An 11971-nucleotide genomic window follows, 5' to 3' on the forward strand; every position below is an offset into this window, starting at 1 on the left:
CTTCATTTGTTGCGAGAACACAAAACCTTCCTTGATAAAGAAGAAGGAAAAAAAATCAACGGCACTCGGCATGTATCGTGACACCTGATAACAGCGAGAGATGATGCTGTGAGCGCGGCTAAGAGAGATAGGCCAGGAGCGTAGCGGAATGCAGATGTTTATTGGCCAGTGGCCGCGAATGGAATGAACTCCGGGTGGAGAGCGTGGGCGGGAGCACGCGCTTCTTCATCGTCGGCGGAGGCCGCTACAAGGGCCCCCCCGCTGAACCAGAGGTCGCCGCGGAACAGTGCGGACCGATGGTGGACCAGACGCCCAGCTGACGCGGCGGGCAGGAGAACGAGGAGGAGGCGCGCTCAGGCAGTGCGAATACGGCGACGGAGGGTCGCTCGAGTCGTCAGGAAGGAGGAAAGCGGGCTTGACAACAAACAACATGCTTGAAACAACCTCCAGACGGTTGGGCAGGCGGATGGTTAACGTCTTGCCCTGGCGGGAGTGGACGAGGGAGGGGCCGTCGTAAGGGGGCTGCAGCGGCTTACGCGTGGCGTCATGGCGCAAGAAAATATGAGTCGCTGTGGCGAGTTGAGGGTGGACAAAAACTTGTCGAGACGAAGGGCGGGTGGGAGGCGGCCGTAAGTCCATGCAATAAGCTTGCAAACGGATGGCGAAGTTGAGAGGATCGGGGGCCGGCTGCTGGAGGCAGGCTGCATCGAAGAATTGCCCGGGCAGACGCAGTGGGGCACCGAAGACCAGGTCGGCAGGGGAGAGTGGGAAGTCAGACCGGGTAGCGGACCGTATGCCCAGCATGATGAGGGGCAATCGCTCTACCCACTGATCAGAAGGATTGGCTCAGAGGGCGCTCTTGAGGGTTCGGTGGAGGCGCTCTACGATCCCATTGGCACAGGGATGGTAGGCTGTGGTTTGATGGTGGCGAGCTCCCAGAAAACGGCAGACGTCAGCAAAAAGTCGCGAAGTAAACTGTCGGCCTCGGTCCGTAGTAATAACAGCTGGAGCATCAAAACGGGCCACCCAACTGTGCAGAAAGCCGCGGACGACAGTGCTGGCAGTCATGTCCTGGATGGGTATTGCCTCCGGCCAGCGCGTGAAACGATCCACGATTGTGAGTAGGTAGCAGTGGCCGGACGACGTGGGCAGAGGTCCCACTAGGTCCAGGTGTATACGTCGGAAACGGGCGTCGGGTGTTGGAAACGGCAGTGGTGGAGATACTGTGTGCCGCTGCACCTTCGTGCGCTGACAAGCCAGACATGTTCGGGCCCATGGACGGATGTCCCGGTTCATGGAAGGCCAAACGAAGCGAGCGGCGATAAGCCGCTGTGTGGCCTTGATACCGGGGTGGTGGAGTCCGTGGAAGGTGTCGAAGAGACGTCGGCGGAAAGGGAGGGGGACGAGGGGCCTCGGCGTTCCCGTCGTCATGTCGCAGAGTAGCCCGCGCGGTGTGTCGAGGTAGGGAATGCGCTGGAGGTTGAGTGATTGCGGCGACTGTTGGAGGGCTTGGAAATCGGTGTCCGAGGCTTGTGCGTGCGACAAAGCAGTATAGTCGGGCGCGGGAGGGAACGCTTGCGCAAGCGCAACTATCGGTGAGCGAGAGAGGGCGTCGGCGACGACGTTGTCGGGGCCGGTGATGTGGCGTACGTCCGTGGTGAATTCGGCTATGAAGGCCAAGTGACGTAATTCACGCGGAGAGCGAGTCTTGGTCCCAGATGCTATAGCATATGTATATGGCTTGTGGTCTGTGTAGACCGTGAAATGGCGTACCTCAAGGAAGTGGCGGAAATGTCTGATCGATAGGTATACAGCAAGCAATTCCCGTCCGAAGGTGCTGTAACGGGTTTCTGCCGGTTTTAGGGCCTTGGAAAAGAAACCGAGCGGCTGGAGCTCTCCATCGGGTGTGACCTGGTGGAGCGCCGCCCCCACAGCCTCGGAGGACGCGTCGACGAGCAGGACAGTTGGTGCGTCCGGAATGGGGTGGGCAAGTACCGCACAGTCGGCGATCGCGTTCTTAATGGCCAAGAAAGCGTGCTCTACGGCGGGTGTCCAGTCGAGTGATTTCGACAGTCCGCCGGGGCCGGCAAGCAGAGCACAAAGCGGGTTGAGAAGCGGGGCGCAATGAGGCACAAAGCGGCGGTAAAAATTTACCAAGCCCAGGAACTCTCGGAGCTTGCGGCGGGTAGTTGAGCGGGGGTAATTGTCGATAGCGACGACCTTCTTACGGAGGGGTGTAATTCCGGAGGCGTCAATGCGATGGCCAAGGAAGTCGATAGATGTTAAGCCGAGCTCACACTTCGCAGGGTTGATCACGACGCCGTACTCTTGCAAGCGGCGAAAGAGCTGTCGTAGGTGATCTTCATGTTCTTTGGCGGAGCTGCTGGCAATAAGTATATCATCAAGATATACAAAGCAGAAGTGAAGGCCGCGCGTAACCTCATCGATAAAGCGCTGGAACGTCTGGGCCGCATTACGCAGCCCAAAAGGCATGCGAATGTACTCAAATAAGCCGAATGGCGTTGTAATGGCGGTCTTGGGGATATCAGCAGGCTCTACCGGGAGCTGATGGTAGGCCTAGATGAGGTCGATTTTGGAGAAAATGTTGGCACCGTGAAGGTTGGCAGCGAAATCGGAGATGTGCGGAATCAGATAGCGGTCCGGGATAGTCGCAGCATTTAGGACGCGGTAATCGCCACAAGGGCGCCAATCCCCTGGTTCTTTCTTAGGGACCATATGGAGTGCCGAGGACCAGGGGCTGCTAGAAGGTCGTATGTAGCCCAGAGAAAGTAGGTGCTCGAATTCACGACGAGCAATGGCGAGCCGCTCAGGCGGAAGTCTTCGGGGGCGCGAGTGAACCGGCGGGCCTTTGGTGATGATATGGTGCGTCGTGGTATGACGAGGCGGGGTGTCCGTGGGCGGCAATCTGATGACGTCAGGAAATTCGTCGAGGACGTTACGGAATTGCTGCGAGGAAGCGGGTCGGGCGAGAGCTGGGCTTATCGGCTTCGTCAGGGCGCGGGTGCCATTGACGGATAATCCAGTACAGTTGTCGATGAGCTTGCGGTTCTTCACATCGACCAGAAGGCCGAAATGCCGCAGGACGTCAGCCCCGATAATGGCGTCGGATACGTCCGCAATGATGAATATCCATTGGCTTGTAGTATGTGGGAGGATAATCGCTGACGATCGGAAGCACGGGGAGGGATGATACTAACTTCCGCACCGGTGTCGACGAGAAGGCGGATATGGTTGATGGAATCAGTGACATAGAAGAGGCGGCGACCGTCGGACCCAGCAGCCGCTGCCGCCTTCAGTGGCTGGGGCTGGAGTTTTCCTGCCATGTACAAGGCTGACGGCAGTGGTAGGCCCGTGCACCGAATGTCTCATGATACCAACAATAAGATGATTGTGCTGGAGAAGGAGAACGGTAGAGCTCTCCGGGTGGAGAGCGTGGGCGGGAGCACGCGCTTCTTGATCGTCGGCGGAGGCCGCTACAATGCGTTTCTAGAAGTGATAAACATTACAAGTGATACACTGTACGGTATACACTGTTCGTGTTGCATAAAAGGTGGTGGCTATTTCCAACCGGTCTGCCTGCCTGTCCCGGGGCAGGTTGCTCGAGAGGGGCGGTAGCGCCTTCGTCCGACTTCACTGCGAACTGTGGTGACATTTGTCTTAAAGTGTTTAAGGAAAGCACAGAGAAAACACTCAGACAGCACAGCCTGCGCCCGGATTCGAGCCCGCGCCACCTCCCAGTCTCGTCATGGATTGCCAGCATCAAAGGGCACCTCACATTCTAACACATAGTCGCCCCAGCCCCAGGACTGTCGTCGCAAACTCATCAGAGTTCGCGAAGTGGCTCGAATTCGACTCGTTTCGGACTGCTGGTTCTGCTGAAGCCACTTTCCAAAAATTGGGACGGGTGTGATAGGAGAGTAGCTGCTCCTGAGCACAACAACTTTATTACGAGATGATGAATGTGAAGTTTCATCGTCAGGGGCGATACTCTACCCCATTGTCGTGGTCGTGGTGTGCCATGTCGTGCGCGTGTCATGGTCGTGGTGCGGAGAATGAAAAAAAAAAGAAATAAAGAGCCCCTTCACAATAAGGATCGCAGCCCTATGGTATCCAAAAGGTGAAGAGAGCTTTGAGGGCAGAGCGTTGGTGCACTGGATGTGCCCAGGGACCAAGCAATTTTGTGTGAGAGAGGGTCCAGCTCGTTAAGGGATCCTGAGACTACGGTGCGGGAAGGAAGGTTCGCAGTATGGGTATTGGAGAAGATTGTGCTCTAGATCTCCGACAGCACCGCAGTGACTGCGTTGGGGAGAGTCAACTTGTCTTAAGCGGTAACGCCACTGCGCTGTAAAATGCACATCGAGGCGCATTCGATAAACTAATACGGCATCTTGACGGGAGGTATGTCGAGTCATGCGGAAAGCGATCGCTGGATCAACTCAGCATGGCTGTGGGGAGAATGTCAGCGGTCCATTGGTGAGAAGCCAGAAGAGTCACGAGGCGGCGAAGTACGGAACGGCGATCTCCTCTCAGCAGCGCAATATGCGCCGTCTCCGAGACGAGGGAGCTGCTTCTGCGGCGCTGTCGGCCTGTTCGTTGCCTTCGACACCGCAATGGGCTGGAACCCACTTGAGAACCAGCCTATGCCCTGCATCGCAGGCAGGGCTGTAGGTCATTAATACATCCATCATCAACGGTGCGGAAGAGCCTCGGATACCAGAATGTTCCACGGCCTGCAGTGTAGATGTGGAGTCAGTGAACACGACCTATTTCCGGGGGCTAAATTAACGATGTGCTGCAGAAAGAAAAGTATGACATAGAGTTCCGCAGCTGTGGATGATGTTTGATGCGAAAGGCGACGTCCTTCCACTATGCCTCCGGACGGGTTGATGAATGCCGACTCGGACTTGCCATTTCGAGATGCGCCATCGGTGTATGCTGCGGCAAATGTAAAAAACTTCGTATCTACCAGTGCATACAAATGGGCTTGAAGGTCTTGAGGAGGAACCTGATCTTTTCGTTCCTGGAGGTCCGGAAGACGTACGAACGCGGGTGGCACAGGCAGAGACCAGGGGACGTCCGGCGGTGTGACGTCCTTAGCCATGAAGCCAGTGAGAGCCTGGCGCGTTCTCTACGCTACGCGATGGAAATCACGTTCAGGACGGTATCGAATTTTCCTGACGAGTGGGTGACGGTGAATGTGCGCACACAAACATAGGAAGTGTCGAGCCGTTTTACGCTCACGCAGAACCTCCACCGGGAGTGCACCACCTTCAACCAGGGCTTGCCATGTTTCAGCCGTCCTTTGAACTCCATGGCTGCGACGAAGGATTCGGGCAAACAGTGTCCGAAGGGTATTTATTGAGTTGTAGAAATCTTGCGCAAGATTGGAAGGCTGTAAAGCACAGTTTACCTCCCCAACGCCGCGTGAACGCCTCGAAAGGAGCGCTGATCACAGCCCCATCCTAGGCCACAAAGGTGTTGAATTGCAGGAAGCCATCGTTTCACTTTGGTTTCAAGATGCATAAAGGTCAGCTCCGGAGGAAACCCACTGTCACAGATTACAGCAGACACAAAGCTTGATAACGTGTCGTGTTGTCTTTTTTCTGTTCCGTGTCTCTGGTTTTATCGTCCTTTTTACACAGCTTGATGCCTACTGAATGTACTTCCAAAGTAGTTTGGCTGAATACCCTGTATTTGCTCCGGAATATGTTTTTTCGTTTGCCGTCCGATCTTCCGCTTGAACAGCTGACGTCACGCTGAGCTTTCACTTTGGCTCTTCTTGGCTTGTTTACTGGCTCGCAGTTTCGCAATCGCCAGCAATCGTCACTCATCACGCTGAAAGTGAAATCGAGAGTCGCCTGTACGTACGGGCACCATTCTCTGTGTCTTTATTTGATCATCTTTTTTTTTCCTCCGGCTGGTCAGTACACACAACTTCGTCTAAGTTGTCACTTTGTGAGAGATGCAGCATGAGTGAATTGTGAGAATGCCGTGCTTCTCGCAGTACGAGCAGGTACGCTAATAACAAAGATGTTTCGTTAGAAGTTCCTAGTAGATTTTGTGTGTGATTGGGTGGTACGAAACCAGCAGTTGACTGCTCTTAACTTATGAGGGCAACTGTCGTGTGTGCTCGAAGGATTTTGCATCAGAATATTACGAGGTCGTTCACCTGACGGCCGATTTAGACTGGAAAAGTCGCTGAAAAGGGATGCGGCACCTGCCTCGTTCCACGACTACAAAGCGGATAGCACAAAAGGACCAAAGTTGCAGGTAAGTGTCCGCACGAACTTGCACTATGGCTTGCACACAATGTGAACATGTGAACGACAAATATGGGTCTGCTAATCCCTATAGTCCGTGGTTGTATGTAGAACTACGGAGTTTGTCAGAGAAGCTGGTTGCGAAATTACATGAGTTTGGAGAAGTCTGAGCTTGGTCACAGGGAAGACAAAACAGTCACAGCAGCTGAAATTAGCAAGAAAGCAACAACTTAGGAGTTCCTGCTTTCAGACACTCTGTGTCTGTCTGGACTTGTGTGTGCTCACCCTCAGCCTTTTCCCAACCATGGAACTACCCTTATCCCACATATATGGTAGCATATTGTTGTTCCTCTTTAAGAGCCAGGCTGTCTCTGTGAGTGGTGTGTATTCAAGTTGTAATGTAAAGTTATTACGTGCCACAAATTCCATTGTGTTCTTCTATACTAATGAAATTGACTCCCGCAACTGCAGGCCTTCAAAAGGTGCTGGAGTACGTTGACCAGCAAGGGATGACGGTCAGCATGCTCTTCACAGACTGGCACAAATAGGTGAAGTCATGAGAAAGGCTCATGTATCTGTCAATTATCGTTCTAACACATGGCACGTTGCAAGAGGGACGCATTTCGTTTGCAGCACACCGTCATAATACATGTATGCTGTCCAGCTTGTGTACATTGGTTGACAACATATTTCCTATTAGAAGGGGTACAGTTGGGGGCACGCTATGCTGTTAACATTGTTGATCACATTTTGTAGCTTAAATATGCAGATGCTTTTTGCACATTTCATAGCAATATTATCCTTAACAGATATCATTATAATTTCTGCTTCTCCTTGCTCAGGCCCCAGGAAAAAGGTACATACAGCAGCGCTGGTGAAGCAACGTCTGGTGCTACAATAATGGTGCCACGGTATCGTAAACATGCACATGTGCACACATGGACAAGCAATGATAATGGCAACCTGGTTCTGGTAAAATGGTTCACGATACTACGGCATATGATGGATATTTGGATCAAAACTTTGCTTCACATATTCATGAGCATCAAGGTCTCCATGCAAGATGTGCACATCAAGACATTGGGAAGCAGCTTTGGCCCCATGAAGGTGATTCACAGTATTTCAAGCTAGCAGCGATTACTAAGCAATTGTCCTGCATTCCACACTTACAGGAACTGGAACCTTCGAAGTGTTGTAGGGAATAGCGGATGTACCTCCCCTTCTTGCAAAACATCCCGCCAAGTGTCCAAATAAAGTTGCCTTGCCTCAGCGCTGTTTCTCGGTCATGTGTCTAAGATATCACAGCACCACTTCCACCTTATCTATGTTGTTATCTGTGTGCCACTTATATTATCGACACATGAGGAATGTGTGTGAGAAAACTACTGGAACATAGAATTGCATTGCTGCTTTACTGCACGAGCCGGTTCTGTGTTTTCGGAATTCTAATAATGCTAATTTTCATAGCAGGGTATGTCCAGGAGCGTACTGGCGCTCTGCGGATGGTCGCTGTTCGTGAGCCCCAAAACAGAAGGAAGAGACTACATAAGCTCACCGCAAGAGTTACAGTGAATGAGTCACTACAACCCTGACAACTCTGCCTCTGCAAGGCATTAAATGCAATTGGACAACAGAAGGGCTTCAGTGAACGTGTAGAAGCGGTCTCATACCTAGGATTTTTAGTTTTTGGCATCTCATTCACCATTAATCGGTGGCTTCTGTAGAAGCGTAGGGGATGGGGAAACACACATAAGATTTCCGTGCACACAGTAAATGGTTCTCCAGGTTCCTTTGCCATCTGAACTACATGAAGCGTCAGGGAAACATTTAGGGGGTTGGGACGCTTTCATCAATGTGGTTTGTTTCATCATGGGTGCATCATGCATTGCGCTCCATAATACTGATCAAACTTTTTTTGTGTGTGTGTCATACTTCGCAAGATAAAAGCCCTCGAACAGAAGTCTGACTAAAGCGCAGATGTCAAAGACCTCAGAGCTAAAGCCAATTCCACGGGTAGCCCTAAGGGCTGTGACATCAGAGCTGCTTGAGTTTCGCTGTTCAAGGTGCCTATTTTCTACACACTATTCCCTCCTTGGTTGTAAAACACACACTGTTACAAAGATGCTTTTATGTTCATGTGGGATGATGGTGTTGCAACCCCTTAGACTGGTTTGTGGGGAATGCCATCATTTTTCACTTAAGACTCACCACAGAACACTTCAAGTGCGTCTGTATTCTGTCCATCTTGCAGTGTACTCGTTTCCCTGTTGCGAGGGATTATGCCGGGCAGTCAGGTAGTTTTATGATTTCTGTGTATTCACTAAAATTATGGTCTATTCAATGTGACGTGTAAAATTACAGTATCTGTGGAATGTGTGGAGATGTGCATTGATACAAGAAGTAACTCGGCCCCTGAAACCAGCATGCATATCCAGATGCAGTAATGGTGTAGATGACGTATGCAAAACTCATCTTCACTGTGTGTTTTTTTTGTTTTTGTTTTTTTTGTAGTTGTTGATTAATGTGTTGGCGCATGGCTGCATTGATAATTACACTTGCACGGTGTCCTCGTACTGTGCAGTGTTCTTTTTTTCAATTTTTCCTTTCTTTTTTTTTGCTAATCTTGAGCTCCCATAAGCCACGTATGCACTTGTGGAGGACGATCGTCTTCCTCCACACGAGTCCTGACCGGTGATGATGGCATGTCCCAGCGGGCAGATGGACGTGTCCTCACGCTAGGACGGTGCCGGTAGAACTGACTGGCAAGCGCAGTGGCGCACGCCATCAGAGGCACGTCATCATCGTCTTCCACGGGCCGCCACATCACTCCCCCCCTCAGACGCGGACCGGTGTAGAGCTAGCTGTTGAGGTCCGCGTGGATACGTGAAGAGGAGAAAGAAGGGCGACACGTGGAACAGGGACGGCTGGACTTGCGTCTTGTGCTGAATGGGCAGAAGTAGCGGATGGATGGTGCGGACAAGCGCTGGCCGGGCGCGTTCCAGAGGCGGGCCGAAGCGGACTGCAGGCACTAGACTGAAGTGATCAAGAGAGTGGGGCGACAGAACCGCGACCAGTTCGTGAGCGGAGAGCTCGTAGTGTTGTCGCCAAGGAGAGTGCCGGGGAGGACCATCGCGAAGCACGGGGAGACCGGGAGTAGAACTCAGTGGCCTCCGTGCGGGTCCCCGGTGGAACGTTGGCCTGGTACCTCTTGACGGCAATTGGCTGCCAAATGGGCTGCCAGCACCCTTCGAAGCCTGGAGGGAAGGCAAGGCGGGCAAGGTCCTTGGGACTGTCATGACGATGCGGATGTGGCAATGCAGTCCAGCGACGTTCCGTGATCGGTACGGGAGCGTGATGCTCGTGAAGGTGCCGTGGGTGGAAACCCGAAGAGTGTCATCGCGAAGCGTGTGGTGATGTCACGCAGAGTGCGAGACCATGGTGACGTGAGCTGGGTAGGAACCATGGTGTTGAGTTTCCGGGCGTTGCGATCAAGCACGTTGAGTGAGCCGCGGTGAAGTCGTCGCCTAGCGGTTCCTCGGGAGAACGATGGACCGGACCTTCAGTGATCGCTTCGAATGCGGTCTTGCGGAAATTTGGGATGGTACTGGGCCGAATGACGCCGAACATGGTGTTCGTTGTTCGGGTCACCAAATGACGACTGTTTTCTTCCGCACGCGTCCTGACCGGCGATGATGGAATGTCCCAGCGGGCAGATGGACGTGGTCCCACGCTAGGACGGTGCCGGTAGAACTGGCTGGCAAGCGCAGTGGGGCGCGCCAGCTGAGGAACGTCTTCATTGTCTTCCACGGGGCGCCACACACTCATGTAAGCGTCTTGCTTGTTCATGTATCTGGTGCTTGCTCTTCCGAGAGTGTAAAATTTGGGCAAATACTTTCATCGCGAATATGCACTAAATTGTTATTCACGCCTAACTCTTACGTATGTACATACAGTGTGTATACGATAACATGGCGTTGCCTAAAATCGTTCACCGGATTATAATGCCAAGAAGTGTGATTACTGTTTCTGTAACGTCAAACGACAGGCATTCGAGAGTGAGAAAGATATGCGAAATTGCATGCAAGCAAGTGATGCAGCAGTGGTGAGCCGTAACGATTAGAGAGTGAAGTCTTCAATTAAGCAATCAATTGACTTACTTTATGAAATGTACCTACAATGTGAATAAACATATCTTTCGTATGTAGGCGTAGCAGAGGTTGGTTGACGATACGTGAAGTTCATTGTGTTCTTCCCCAGTTTGACGCTGGCCGGAACGCGACAGCATAATTGCACGTATCCTAACTGCACAAATGGCAACAACAGCGTGTTTTGGCATTGGCAGATCATCCCACAAATAAAAAACGATGCAATCAAGAAGCCTACGTCGATCGAGCAGACACTCCCTGCCACCATCGCCTGTCTACATTCCCGTATGCTCCGTAGAGAGGGAGGGATGTCTTGAAGAACACTGATATCACTTACATCAACGGTATAGGCCGCGTGAACAGCTGCCGTCATAAAAATGGCGGCCCCCGTGTCCGTTTCGAACCAGTTAATTTACGATTATTTAAAATATGGGGCTGTCTTGTGGAAATGAAGGGTGGTTTCAGACACAGTTCGATATGGACTTCCAGAATATTGTTACAGTTTCAAGAAGTCAAGGTATCTCCGGAGCTGACCTTTAATGTGGCGAATCCAGCGCGGGTCCGAGTGCATGACCACACCACGGAAGCCATGAGAACGTACAGGCTCGAGCTTTTTTGCACCAACCCAAAGCCAGAAATTTCTTATAGTGTTGCGGGCGAAAGGGAGTTCGACGCTCATTTCTGCGAAAGGACCATCCCAAGCCATGTCATGATGTACGGCACGTCATGATGTACTGCATGCACCTGCATGATACTTCGTGCACTGGAAATCAGCACCTCGTAGTTTATGCCATCTCAAATCTCGAGGTGTTGCAAGATTATTTATTTCGAGTAAGAAACGTGCAGGATTTGGTCCACCTTTATGTACGATGTTGGAACAACATTTTCGATGGCTATCAAGGAAATATGGGCTCCAGAAGTACTGAAAGAAAGACAACCGTGTCGCGAGGAGTACTTTGCGAACTTTGCTTCTCGTTGGTGGCGTCGACGAGAACAAGGGACAGGCCACTGCTCAGCATGGAGCTGGCAGAGTGCTGCTGTGTTCAGAATGCGCCTTGGTTTTGAGAAACGCTTACTTCAGCCATTAGGAAGAGTCACTTCTGGCACGTGTTATTATCTTTTTCTTTTCCTTGTTCGATAGGTTTCTAGCCCAGCTGACTCACTCTGATTGTATTAACTGTCAAATAAAATCTGATAGTCACTTTTGTTGCGGCATCGCGAAAAGCCGGGAAAAAGGGTGAACAAGTGACATAGTGCATAAGCCCCGTTCTGAACTCGCAAGCGAAAGGGATGACTTGTAGGACGAAGGTATGATAGAGACAGAGTGTTCCTACAGGTTGCGACTTTCAGCCTGAACAGCATGTCGCCTTCCCCTACAGATTGCCGCGACACATACACAGCTATACCGTGATATTAGCGTGGCAAACGAAGCTATTGTATGTTATCAGGTCAATAAGGACACGTTCTTCAGCTTGCGTAATTTAAATGTCAAGGATTGACTTAGGTGTCTCATTGACAATTACAAATACTCTGCATGTATTGCAG

General features: G+C 51.6%; 1 protein-coding gene across 1 annotated transcript; it reads right to left on the reverse strand.

Moving 5' to 3' along the window:
* Positions 1-225: 225 nt before the first annotated feature.
* LOC135383087 (uncharacterized) lies at positions 226-804 on the reverse strand. Its single transcript, XM_064612712.1, has one exon. The coding sequence runs from the start codon at positions 802-804 to the stop codon at positions 226-228; it is 579 nt and encodes a 192-aa protein (XP_064468782.1).
* Positions 805-11971: the final 11167 nt, after the last annotated feature.

The sequence above is a fragment of the Ornithodoros turicata genome, chromosome 1, assembly GCF_037126465.1.
Source record: "Ornithodoros turicata isolate Travis chromosome 1, ASM3712646v1, whole genome shotgun sequence".
NCBI classification, from domain to species: domain Eukaryota; kingdom Metazoa; phylum Arthropoda; class Arachnida; order Ixodida; family Argasidae; genus Ornithodoros; species Ornithodoros turicata.